This window comes from Chenopodium album, chromosome 23 (genome assembly GCF_948465745.1).
Source record: "Chenopodium album chromosome 23, dcCheAlbu1.1, whole genome shotgun sequence".
NCBI classification, from domain to species: domain Eukaryota; kingdom Viridiplantae; phylum Streptophyta; class Magnoliopsida; order Caryophyllales; family Amaranthaceae; genus Chenopodium; species Chenopodium album.
In genome coordinates this window covers 39,395,215-39,408,464 of record NC_137856.1, presented here as the reverse complement: position 1 = coordinate 39,408,464, position 13,250 = coordinate 39,395,215, and the positions used below count along the sequence as shown (strand labels likewise).

Here is a 13,250-nt window from a genome sequence, read left to right as displayed (position 1 = left end):
CCTTACTCATATCCAACTTCATAGCAATGTTACCCTCCTTCCCTTCCCCTCCACGCTTCATAGAATGAAAAATCTCAAAAGCCACAAGAGCGTTATCGGAAATGAGACGTCCAGGAATAAACGCACTCTGATTAGGAGAGATAACCTTGTCAAGAAACCCCTTCAGCTTATTTGCCATTGTTTTCGAAATAATTTTATATATCACATTACAACAGCTAATCGGCCTAAATTCAGTCATCCGTGAAGGAGACGTGCATTTTGGGATAAGAACAATGCAAGTCTTATTCACATCCCTCAAGTCCACCTCACCTCTCCACCAGCTCTTCACAAAAGCAATAATATCCGAGCCAACAATATGCCAAAATTTCTGAAAAAATAAAGCATGCATACCATCGGGCCCAGGAGCCTTATTCGGGTGCATCTGAAAAAGTGCAGATTTAATCTCCTCATCTGTCGGCTCACAATCCAGCAAAGCATTCATATCTTCCGTAACCACCTGGTCTATCCCTTCCAAAGCATCCTGAAACCCCGTCGGAGAGCTTGTAGCAAAAAGATTCTCAAAATAAGCAGAAATGAGGCGCTCCAAATCAGCTTTCTGTTCAAACCAAACCCCATCATCACTCCATAGCCCCGCAATTCTGTTCTGAGATTTCCTTTCACTTGCTTTACGATGAAAATATTTTGTATTTTTGTCCCCATCTCTAAGCTCATTTGCACGGGCTCTGGCATGCCAATACGATTCCTCCAGCTTATGTAACGATTCAAGCTCCACCACTAGCTCATTACACCTCTCCAACTTACTCCCATCCATCTGCCCCTTTTTTAGCTCACGGATCTCCTTCTCGACGGCTTTTATTTTCTTCTTCACAACACCGAAGGTAAGGGCAGCCCATGAAGATAGCTCCCCACTACAAACTGCCAGACGCTGCATTATGCTCAAGCCCGCACCATCACTCCACCCCTTCGCAACAATCGACCCACAATGACATAATTATGGGAGCATGATCCGAATTAATCTTGAAAATCGGCATGTTAGTCACTTCATAATTCGGAAATAAACAACACCAATCCTCATCGGCAAGAAATCTATCCAACCTCTCCCTAACAAACGTCTCCATAGAATTTCCCCTTTCCCAAGTGAAAATACTCCCCTTAAAACCAAGGTCACGAAGAGAACACGAGTCCATTGCACCACGAAAAGCATCCATACACCTCTCACTCCTTAACACCCCACCTTCTTTTTCCGACAAACTAACAATCTCATTAAAATCACCAAACATAATGCAAGGCACAGTACATTCCGCTTTGAGAGTGGACATCAAAGACCAAGTCAAATGTTTATTAGTTTGTTCCGGCCACCCATAAATCCCAACCGCTCTCCACATTGCAATATTATTATTGTCAAGAACATCAATGGCAAAATGCACTAGTAGAAAATACGTAATGGCAAGCGGTTCAAACCCCCTAATGGCAAGCGGTTTTAAACCGCATGGGCTTAGGGGGCTTGCCATTAGCCATTTAAATGGCAAGCGGTTCAAAACCGCTTGCCATTACTAGAGAAAGGGCAGCGGTTTTGGCGCCAAACCGCTGCCCATTATGGGTGTAAAAATAATTTTTTTTTGTTTTTGTTTTTTTTCATATTAATTGATATACAAACCAAACATATTTAAAAACATTAAAATTTTTATTAATTAATTGTTGTAATATTACATTTCAATAAAAAAAAGGAGTACAGTAGTAAAAAAAAATAATTATAATAAAAAAAAGTTAACACTATTCTAAAAAAAAAAATCAGCCATCCCGTAACTTGTTGCTGCTCTCGTTCCACCAGCAGCCACCACCGACGCGCACCACCGATTAAACCACCTGCACATACAATCAAAATGAGATCTGAAATTAAGTTTTAAAAAAAAAATCTGAAATTTTAAATCTATTCGAAACACGCACAATACACACACATCACCCACAAAATCGAAATTAAAATCCGAAATTATAATTAAAATTAAAATCCCAAATTAAAATTAAAATCCCAAATTTTTTCACCTAAAAATCCTAAATCAAACCCACAAAATTGAAATTAAAATCGAAATTAAAATTAAAATTAAAAATTTTCACCCAAAAATCCGAAATCAAACCCACAAATTCGAAATCAAAATTAAAATTATAATTTGTCACCCAAAAATCCGAAATCAAACCCACGAAAATCGAAATTAAAATCGAAAATTAGAATTAAAATTAAAAATTTTCACCCAAACATTTGAAATCAAACCCACGAAAGTCGAAATCAAACCCACAAAATTGAAATCAAAATTAAAATTAAAATTGAAACTCACGAAAATCAAACCCAAACCCAAGTTGATGTGGGGTCTGAGAGAGGAGAGGGGAGAGAAAAGTTGGTGGTGCTCGGTGGGTGTCAAGTCGTCGATGTTGCTGTTGGTGTTGCGGGCTGATGATGCTCGGTGGGTGTTGGATGCTTGGTGGGCGTTGATCGGTGGTTGTAGTGGAGAAAGAGAAGGAGATGAAGAGAGGAGAGGAAGTGATCGAAAATGGAGAGGAGAGAGGATAGAGAAGGAGGCGTGAGAAATGAGGGGAGAGGAGAGAGAAGAAAGAGCCTGAGGGGAGGAGAGAGAAGGGGGCGTGAGAAATGAGGGGAGGCAGGAGAGAGAAGAAGAGGCGTGAAAATAAGAGAGGAGAAATGAGGAACGCGCATTTAGGGTTTTTTAAGCAAATGGTAAGCGGTTCAATGTCCAAACCGCTTGCCATTTACATTTTGGCAAGCGGTTTGCGCCAAAACCGCTTGCCAATCAATATTAGAGGTTTTTTTAAAAAAAATTGGCTAAATGGCAAGCGGATTTTTAAAACCGCTTGCCATTTGGGGCTTCCCATTACTTATTTTCTACTAGTGATGGTGCATAGAGTAAGACACGACATTCACATTAACATCCTTCCACCACATCCCAAGACCACCGGAATTACCATTACTACTAACACAAACACCGTTCACATAGCCACATTTATTTTTAATTTTATTAAGTCTTTTGTCATCAATCATAGACTCCATAACAAAGACAATATTTGGCCTATCTCTCCAACATATATCTTGGAGAGCTCTACCTGTCCACGAGTTGCCAAGCCCGTGACAGTTCCAGCTTAAGATTTTCATTGTTTTTCGAGGGCTTGGACATTCCCAAGACCCTCTACTTTAGATACAACAAAATTAGAAGAAAAGTTATTGTCACTTAACTTCAGTTTTTTCTCAGGACAAAAGTCAACAAGATCACAGTCACCATCAGTAACAGTCTCGGCCACTCTCTTCTTTGATAAACTATTTCCCATACTGCCTTCAGTCACATCCATATCCACAGCCCCATCACCACGATTTTTCCTCTTGAACTTTGACTTACATGCTGCAGAAATATCCTCCCCACCAGTCATCTCAGTAGACACTGCCTTCTCCCTCCTTTGTAATACCGAAACTTGCTTCTCACATGTCTTCACATCACTACTCGAATATGCAGGATTTGCAGCAGCACTAACATTTTGCATAGCAGAAGGACGTAGAACCATAGCACCAGACTCATCAGCCACGGCCATCAAGGATATAGCACGGGGTTTCGGAGTAATATCATTGTTCATCTTAGGAGAAGCAAAGAGAAGCTTCCAGGCAGCCCCTGGAGGGCCAAGGCGAATAGCAGCAGGGTCGTTGTACTCCGAGCGCAGCACCCTTCCCTTAACAGCCATCTTTTCCATCCATTTTTTCTCCCGTTCTCGCTCAATTGGGGGTACCTTGGAGCGATGGGGGGATGCAGTTAAGAAAGGGCCATATTGAAAAACCAACGGGGAGTCATCATTGCACTTCTCCTTCTCTTCACAATCTTTGTCAATATGGCCAATTCTGCCACAAAAGTAACAGAAATCACATAGCCTCTCGTACTTAAATCCCACCCACTTAGTGAGTCCAGACTCCACAACAATTTTAATCCCACGGCGAAGAGGTTTGTGAATATTCACGAGCACCTTAACACGCATATATTCCTCCCAGCAAAGAGGATCCGATTCATCAACTTCTAAGCATTCACCAATGCAATCCCCCACCTCCCTAGCAAAATGAGGGGATCGTCTTCCAAACGGCACATCAAGGAGTCGGATCCAAAAAGGACATGAATCAAAGGAAACATCAGAAGGTTGTTCATCAGCGCAGACCTCCTTTAGCAGAAGGATTTGATTGTCAAAAGCCCAAGGACGGCCTTCCAGCACCTTCATCTTATCTTCCTCGGCAAAGAACTGGAACACAAAAAGATTGGTATCGATCGAGCGGATTGCGACATTGTCATCAATACGCCATAAATTCTTAAGCACTCGTTTCATGGCATCAACATTAAACGGTTTCTTGGTGAGCAGTTTACCCACAAGAGACAGGGCTATCCTTTGATCGGAAGGGTTCTCATCATCAATCATCGAATTCGCCCCATCAAGGACAGTGTTTTCATCATCAGTCAATTTTAATTTCTCCCACGCATTCACTAATTGTTCATCCATGGAGACAGAAAACACACAAACTCAGCAATGAAACAGAATTCAGGAAAATCTATGTCGAATAGCACAGGATTTTTGGAAAAAAGCGAAGGGGAACCCTAATAGAGAGAAAATCCGAAACCCTACTCGAGGGACTACTTCAAGATCGCTCAAAGGATTCATTCCATCTTATGGTTTTATATGATTAAAATCAATAAAAATGAATTATTTTTAATTAGAATAATTTAAGAGATAAATTGTGCTTGTGCTATATTCATAATTAGAAAAGGTTACAAACAAGGTGACACTAATTGTAATTAGAAAACAAAGGAATAATTGAAACTCTATGTTAGTGAAAAATAAATTAAGTTCAATAAAAATAAATTCACTTCAATGAAATTAAGTTAAGGAAAATCCATTAAGAGAAATAAGTTTTTAATTAATACAAATCCTTAATTTTAAAAAATGGAATAATGAATTATAATATGTAATTTAAGTCTAGTAAATATCATTAATTTTCAATAAAAATAATTTAATTTTCCTCACAATACAACTAATATAAATAAAGTTCAATAAAATAGTATTGAGTGTCCTAAAAAAAAGGTTTAGTAAAATGTGAAGAGAACAAGGACTTTTGTTTTTTTAAAAAAAATTCACGAATTCAGAGATTGCTCGAACAATGATCTTTGCCCGAACCTGAATTTCATTATATTTGGTAATTTTGACACCAAAGGCAATATTACTTGTCACTTTTAATTTCCATTATTTGCTATTAGTCACTACAAAACAACAAAGTTACAAGATAAAATCCTCAATGTGTATTAACCTTTAACACATAATCTAAAAGAAAGACGTATATTATGAGAAGGGATTCAATTCAAAAGAATGGAGGATATTGGCTTACAAACTAAAGAATCCCTTGAGACTTCAAGTAAAAAGTCCAAATTTAGGAATTATCAGTACGTACAATAGTAACTTTGACCCCAAAAAAAAAAAAAAAAAAAAAAAGAAAAAAAAAAAAGTAAAGATTTCCTGAAATGCAAAAACCTAAAATCACCCGCGAGTAGAACATTATGGAAAAGAATGATTGAAGAAGGTGGTTCCGAATCCACCCTACCATCAGGAACCACTTTGTTTAGAGTAGAGAACGTCTTCCCAAGGATCTGCATCCGCCCCTGCTATCAGGAACCACTTCATTTTGTGTAAAGAACATCCTCCCATGGGTGGCGGTATAGTGGCTGCTTCAATCTCTTCTGGTCAAAGGTGTGCCTGGATTTCCAATGATACCATCAGTTTCATGTCATATAATTCCAAATCTTAAGCAATGATGCTCTTACTTATGATCTAATGCAAAGACATATAATTGTGTATATATTTGTAGAAGAAACTGAGAATTGCCACAATGTAAGACACTGAAACTACCACATGAACCAAAAGGAAAAAAAAAAAAAAAAAAAACTTACCCGATCAGACCAATTGAACGTGCCAACACGAAGAGTCCATTCAGATAACCAATCCCAACAATCTCATCAATCTCTTGTTTTGTGAACATTCCACTGCCAGATAGGAGATCCAGGAAGAGTGACCCAATAGCACCATCAACATTGAGAACCAAGTTGTTGGCCTTTGAAAGGGTGTAGGTCTCAACTTGAACAGCATATTCCATGTATTTGACAGAGGGAAAATGTGTACGAGCAAATTCCTGCAAGAGCTCTACTCTCTTGTCTCTGTTGTCTCCTCTCTTGATCCTGTTCCAAAACAACACAGAAATTTCAGGAATCTCCACAACAAACGCGCACATAAATTTACGTATGGATGATAAAACAACAATGAAAATTAAGAAGCATTGACTCTCATGTCAGTCATATGGAGCTTAAGAAGGTAAAGCAATGAAAAATGCCCTTACCTGTGGCCAATTCCGGGAACACGAATGCCCTTCTTCTTCATACTCTCGACAAACTCATAGGCAGTCAAATTCTGGAAAGAAAAAACAAAACAATCTCAGACTCAGAGTTACAGCAAGATAAGACAGATGCAGCAACTAACGCCCATGAAACCTACCCGGTCATATGCATCCTTGAAGTATCGTGCAGCATCATCAATAGCCCCACCAAATCGTGGTCCAATGGTAAGTAAACCTAGCAGTGAATTTTCAATTCAATCATTCAGCATGTATTCGCTACATAAGCTGCAATCAATGTATTCAAACTAAATGCAAACACCAAGATGAACCATACAAAAGTGGATCATATTACCTGCAACAAGACTAGAAACAAGGTCCTTTCCAGCTCTTGCAGTTACAATTGTGTTGTGAGCACCAGACACACATGGACCATGGTCGGCACACAGCATAACACAAATCTAAAAACAAAACAAACATAGTAGTAAGTCACAAATAAGGACTTCACTTTCAAAAGAAAACAGGATAATACCCTCCAGAAAACCTGTACACTTTGCAATTTGTGAATAATCATGTTTTACAACACAAATTCCAAAATGAACAACCTTTTAGGGATGTTGAAAGTATGAAGAAACATAGGAATTAATTCATATACTGACCTCAATAAAATGAGTACAGTAACGAGGAAGACTGCGCTTAAACCACAACAGAGAAATGACATCGCCCACACCAAAGCCCTGCTCAATGATAGATGACATAGGAACACCAGCATAGCATGGTTCCTCGCCTAAGAAAATAGCATAGAAAATCAGACCCAAGAGCAATTGAATTTTTCCAAACTTGGTGAAAATTTCAGTGATGTGACATACCTCGGTCATCAGAGATGGTGGAGATAATGTGAGTTGGAGCACGGACTTTTCCGCTCTTAATTGCTGAGTTGAGATCCTCGGGTATTTGTGGAGGTGTGAATTCTTTCACTGGTGCAATCTTGCCCTCTTCAGCCTACCGCGGGGATAGCAAATGTAGTAAATTAGTATGGGAAGCATAACAGGAAGATGAAGGCATTTTACAACAGAAAAAAAAAATATATGAATTGGGAAAGCCTAACCAATTGGTCAAAAGTCTGCTTGATAGCACCCTCAAATGCTTCGTAAGAGTCAGGAACAGCAGCTCCAGCTTCTCTCAATGCTTGATTTTTTGCTTGGGCAGACTCCATTTCACCACCACTTTTTGCACCCTGATGTAATAACAAAGCAAGTCATAAGTAATCTAGTTGTGCTTTATTTATCTAATGTGCTGTAAGATCAATTTGATATTCAAACAGGAACTTACAGCATGGCCAAATTGTACTTCTGATTTAAAGAGCCTTGCACAGGTTCCACTGACCCAGGCAACAACTGGCTTACTTATTTTCCCCTGCTTCAGGGCTTCAACAAGGGAGTACTCATCTCGTCCACCCAACTCTCCAAGTACAACAATCATCTTAACCTGCAGGGTATAGGGTCAGAGTCAATAACTAGAAAACGCAAGCAGTAGTGCAGCACAAGCGCACATACAATTTATAATGCATATTAAATAGATACAAGAGCATAGAGATGAATTAGACGCAGCAAGACTTCATAACTAAGTGTAATTGACCCCTTTCTTTCAAAAAAAAGTGTAATTGACCCCAGTTTCCTTAATTAACTGTTGTTGTGAAGACACTCATGAGAAAAAAGTTGCTTTGTGGAGTTATTATATATGAACTATATCATTACCAGGGCTACTGAGGGATTAAATTTTATGCATTCAGGTTACTGGAATAAAGCAGCTATGTTAAAGCCTTTCTGGGATCTCTGACCAAAGATAGGTATTTATAAATAAGGTGGTAAGTGTACTATCAAAAATCAAGATGTATATAAAATGAGGGTGCCTAATAATTTATCATGTAAGGAAGATTTAAATGATCTGTTGAACACCAAAGTATTACTGCTTAGCGAGAGTGAATTACAAAAAGGCTGCATTTATAAGATTACAAGGGCAAGTGGTTTATGTGCTAGGAATCACTTGCAATCTGTTGAGAGTAAGTTTTCAAAATGGCAGCGTATATAACATTATAAGTGCAAGTGGATACTGTGCCTTGGAGGTCTATATATATGTAAATGGACTAGCTCCAAGGGCCAACTTTATTTCATGGCTTGTGTTGTGGGGTAGGATAAGGTGATAAGCAGAAAGTACAAAGGGCAGGTTACACAAGATAATTATTTAAAGTGATCCTTGCTGTGAGTTCATTCCTTATCCCCCACCCCACCCTCAACCCCCCTTCCAAAACATAATGTTTACAGTTCTTGTAAGCTCATTTCAGCATGATGAAAAAAACAAACCACAAACCCTCAATCCAACATCACTCCATCCAAATCGCCCTAACCTAATCTCTTTAGCCTACAAACAATGACCCCATCATTATCTCCAAATACGCAAGTTTGCCCTGGCCAAAGAATGATTAAGCGAACACGACTCAAGCTTGAACTCAACACAGACCCATAACAAGGCAAACAAGCTGAGCTGAGTAAACCTAATCTTGGCTTATTAAGCTCATAAGTAGCTCAAATTTCATCAAAGGATAAAGGAGTTATAATATACATGAATAAGAAAATATAATTTCACAACATGCTTTGAAGGAAATCAAGATAATAGAGAAAAATCAACCATAGATATGTGGCAATCTGAAAAAGTATTTGATAGGCTGCAACTATTACTCAAGCTCAAGTTTGTGCTGCAAGAGTAGATCAAAAATTTTCCAATTTTGACAAGCTAGAGCTTGACTTGAACTCAAGTCAGCACTATTGCAAGATGAGCTAAGCTGACTCAAGCTCTGCTCAGTTGTCATCCTAGTAGGGAAGACCTTTTTCGATTATGCTACAGCTAAGAAGGCAATTGAAGCTTTTAAACTAAGCAAGCAGGTATAACTAGGATGCAACTCTTCACATAAAGAAGTATAAGTAATTTATGTTGGTACCTGTGGGATGTTGTTAAACCTCAACACATGATCTGAGAGAGTTGATCCAGGAAAAACATCTCCTCCAATGGCAATACCTAAGAAAGAGTTGAAAGACGTTTAATTGAAGTCTATGAGCTATGAAATGATATGGGGAAAATGTTAAAAGAATTAAATACCCTCATATAGTCCATCGGTTACACGTGCAATTGTATTATACAATTCATTAGACATGCCACCCTGCAACAGTGAAATTGAACATGGAACTTTAAACTAAGGCAAGAACAAAAAGCTGTACTATCAAGAACCTTGGAACTGCACAGATGAAACTTTTCAAGCCACTTACCGATTTAGAAACAAATCCAACAGACCCAGGCCTGTAAAGCTTGCACTGGATAATGTTGTCAATAGTCCCAGCAGTGTCACCAATCTTGAAGGCTCCTGCTTGGATACCTCCAACAGTAGCAGGACCAATAACAATCTTAATCCCCAAACAATAAACGAAACACATTAGTAGCTGAATCTTATGCAGAATGATCATAATAGTAGAGAAGATATCAACTTTATGAGCCAAAAAATTATGATGTTACCTTATTGTTGGCCCGAGCAAATGCGATCAACTGCTTGGTGTCCGACTCAGGAACACCTTCGGCTATAATGGCAATCACTCTAATGGTTGGCTGTTTCAATGCTGACATGGAAGAAGCAGCCGCACTACAGTTCAAAAGAGAAGTGAGACTACAACTCGATTATTCAATATTAGAAGAGACACAGAAGAGGAATTGAAATTAACCTTCTATAAGAAGCAAAATTGATAAAGACATCAGCGGTAGGATGTGCAGCACAAGCCGCTTCAATGCTGCAAAAAATTAAGGAAACCAAATGAGCCAACAAGGGATAAGGAATTTTGTTCACTTTTATTCAGACCAACAAAAGCCACAATGTCAGAATTTCATCAGTAATTATTAAAAATGATAGTATATACCATTTGACGGTCATGTGACAAACTGATACATCACATCAGAGAGCCATAAAAAATTGAATAATTAACAAAAGTCCTTACATATTGGAAAATACAATGACTCATAGTCTCATAGCCATATAATGCTGCTAATGATTCCACCAACTGATATGTTCCCTTAATCCAAGCTTGAGAATTAATCACAAAATAAAAGGTCCACATCCATGAAATATCCTACCCATATATTCTATGTTTCAACTTTGATAATGACCACGCTTAATAGTCTAGGTCCAAGATCTTGAAATCTGATGGGACAACTAAAATACGATTCTTAATGCAAAGTAGGCTGACAAAGTAAACAGTTGCTGGTTTTTAATGTCATACAATCAATTATATAGCTAGAATCTAGTTAGCGGAAGCCTAAGAAGTCATACTTCATGTTGGACAGTTGGAGTTGTAAGTCTTTGGAAAAACAGCGATCATATTCGTTGATTTAACCTAGTATAAAAGCATAATAAACCAGATGTTTTACAAAAGGATGCTTTTCCATGAAGCTAAACCCTTGAACTTTTCCACTTTTTGATTCACTAAACTCTCATTTTCAAGGATGTGACTACAAACCATCCTTAACCAACTATACTTGAAATTATATTAATCTTCAAAACTAGCAATTTCCTCATGAAGCTGTTATACCGTTGAATCTTTCCACTTTTTATTACTAAACTCTCAGTTTCAAAGATGTGACTATTGACCATCCTTGACCAACTATACAGATCATCAAATTTAGCAGTACTGCTATGAAGATAAAATCCAAAATTCATAACCGATTTTATTCCAATAGTGCGTATATATGAGTGGGCAAGAACACATACGTGGAATGTACTGGGATGGCAATTTCTTCCTGACCAAAGAATAATTTCTGAAATCCCTCAGCACCAGGATTAATGATTCCAGCAACAGATGGTGTTTCTCTCCCTATGCAAAGGAATAATTTACATTAGAACAATCATACAAAAATAGATCTCTACCTCTACAGAGAGCATAATAAAGGAATAAGGGACTAAATATACCGCAGAGGAAATCAAAATCAAGCATCCGCTGGATAGGAAGTTGTTTATAATTATAAAATAGTGCTTGTGTAGTCTTCGAGAATATCTGACCGGTGGCCATGTTGCAGATTCAACCAGGCCTGAAAACATACAGAATCATTAATGCGGTTATAACTACTGATCCAACAGAAAATTCTTACTCCTACTTCAACCAACAAAAGAAGAAAAGAATACTACATTCCAGACAGAATGATAACAAGATCATTTATGAACATCAAAGTACACTCATACCTGAGATTGTCATGAGAATGCTTAAAAAAATGACACCTTTCCAATTTAACAATATGTCTAGTTTTCTACACCACTTAAAAATATAAATTTGCACTATCCCTACAATTACTCCGGATCCCACATTCTTTTCAACATTGTCATTTCCCAAAAGAACAGAGCTTAACTTGCAAAGTTGCAATTTTCTTATGCAGTTATCCCCCTTCAAAATATTGTGTGTCATCTATTTCATGAGACAATCATTTCATACTGAAATTAATAACAGCATTTGTTAGTTCTACAAATTCTAGACTCTCAACATAATCACTTCCCCTAGAACAATAGCTCATAGATCGAAATCCCGAAGTGCATCATCTCAAATTGACAAATCATAAAGAGCTTAGAAGGCCAATAAAAAAAAACATCTTTAAAGAACATAAACTGCAAGGATAACATTACCCAACAAGTTCATGAACAAATACACCATGACTTAATACGAAGTATACTATAAGATCTTAATAGAAATGTACAATACAATATACGATCATAACCCAATAACTTCACTAACACAAAATATATACATTACAGTTTTGATCTCAACTAGCTTAGTCAATTAAAGTCCCAAGGAGTAAAACCCAAAACCCGAGATCAAATCCCGTCTACATCATCATAAAACACAAACACACACTGATTAAAAACTCTTAAAACCTCGAAACTCACTCCTCAACAAAGGATCATACATAAATCACAGAAGCTATTCAGAAATCGAAGCAGATCAAATGTAAAGTATACCACATCAAATTAATCGACACTACCTAAAAATCAAGGGAAATGTAGGTGAACAAACACATAACAGATCTCCAACTACTTAATTTCTAAATTACGCAAAACAATCATGAATTCATGTGACCTAACAAACTACCAAACAAGCAAAAATCTAGATCTGAGATGAAATCATACGATTAGGTGAGCCGAAAACAAATGAAATTGATAGCACAAAAAAGCGGAATTTAAGATGAGAAATAAATGGGAGAAAAATCAAAATCAAAATCGAAATCAAACCTGGATGAAAGGGAAAATCGAGGAGAGAGAAAATGAGAGGAAGAAAACAAACAAGTGTTGTTGGAAATTGAGAATGGTAGATTGGTGTGATTTTATAGTCGTTGAAGAGAGAGAAAATTAATTCGATTGGTTATATTTTTCTGACCAGTTGATGAGTGAGGAAGGGATGATCAACGGGGAGAACGAGGGAAATCTCTTGTGCTTTTTATTTAAGTGTACTTAAGATTTGGGGTTGCGAAGTTTATTTATACTCCATATGAGGTTTAACTCGTTTGGGAAATAATCGTCTTTTTATTGTTTGATTGATCATAATAAGTGTAAGATTGAATTGATGAGGTCGTTAAAACTCTATCCATCAATCTAAATTAATTTTGTTGATTGAGTTGAGTTATCATTTGTGATCGGCGAAAAATGGCAACAAAATAACCACATCTTTTAGCTTAATCCACCTAAAAAAGGGAAAATGCCAACAATTGTTGCTCAAATACAAATTATCATTTACAAATTACAATCAGTGAA

General features: G+C 37.5%; 3 protein-coding genes across 3 annotated transcripts; all 3 read right to left on the bottom strand.

Moving 5' to 3' along the window:
- Positions 1 to 305: 305 nt before the first annotated feature.
- Positions 306 to 931, bottom strand: LOC145607623 (uncharacterized). Its single transcript, XM_081663214.1, has 2 exons — positions 391 to 931; positions 306 to 322 (listed from the first exon to the last, which is right to left on the bottom strand). Exons 1-2 carry the CDS (start codon positions 929 to 931, stop codon positions 306 to 308), a joined length of 558 nt encoding a protein of 185 aa, XP_081519340.1.
- A 19-nt stretch (positions 932 to 950) lies between these two features.
- LOC145607622 (uncharacterized) lies at positions 951 to 1,385 on the bottom strand. The gene has a single exon (XM_081663213.1). The coding sequence runs from the start codon at positions 1,383 to 1,385 to the stop codon at positions 951 to 953; it is 435 nt and encodes a 144-aa protein (XP_081519339.1).
- A 3,858-nt stretch (positions 1,386 to 5,243) lies between these two features.
- LOC145609738 (ATP-citrate synthase beta chain protein 1-like) lies at positions 5,244 to 12,930 on the bottom strand. Its single transcript, XM_081665201.1, has 17 exons — positions 12,732 to 12,930; positions 11,424 to 11,542; positions 11,226 to 11,328; positions 10,186 to 10,251; positions 9,983 to 10,106; positions 9,739 to 9,873; positions 9,572 to 9,632; positions 9,414 to 9,490; positions 7,748 to 7,903; positions 7,524 to 7,652; positions 7,285 to 7,417; positions 7,075 to 7,202; positions 6,771 to 6,876; positions 6,577 to 6,653; positions 6,422 to 6,492; positions 5,979 to 6,263; positions 5,244 to 5,784 (listed from the first exon to the last, which is right to left on the bottom strand). The coding sequence occupies exons 2-17, from the start codon at positions 11,521 to 11,523 to the stop codon at positions 5,709 to 5,711; spliced, it is 1,827 nt and encodes a 608-aa protein (XP_081521327.1). The 5' UTR covers positions 11,524 to 11,542; positions 12,732 to 12,930; the 3' UTR covers positions 5,244 to 5,708.
- Between the last annotated feature and the right edge of the window lie 320 nt (positions 12,931 to 13,250).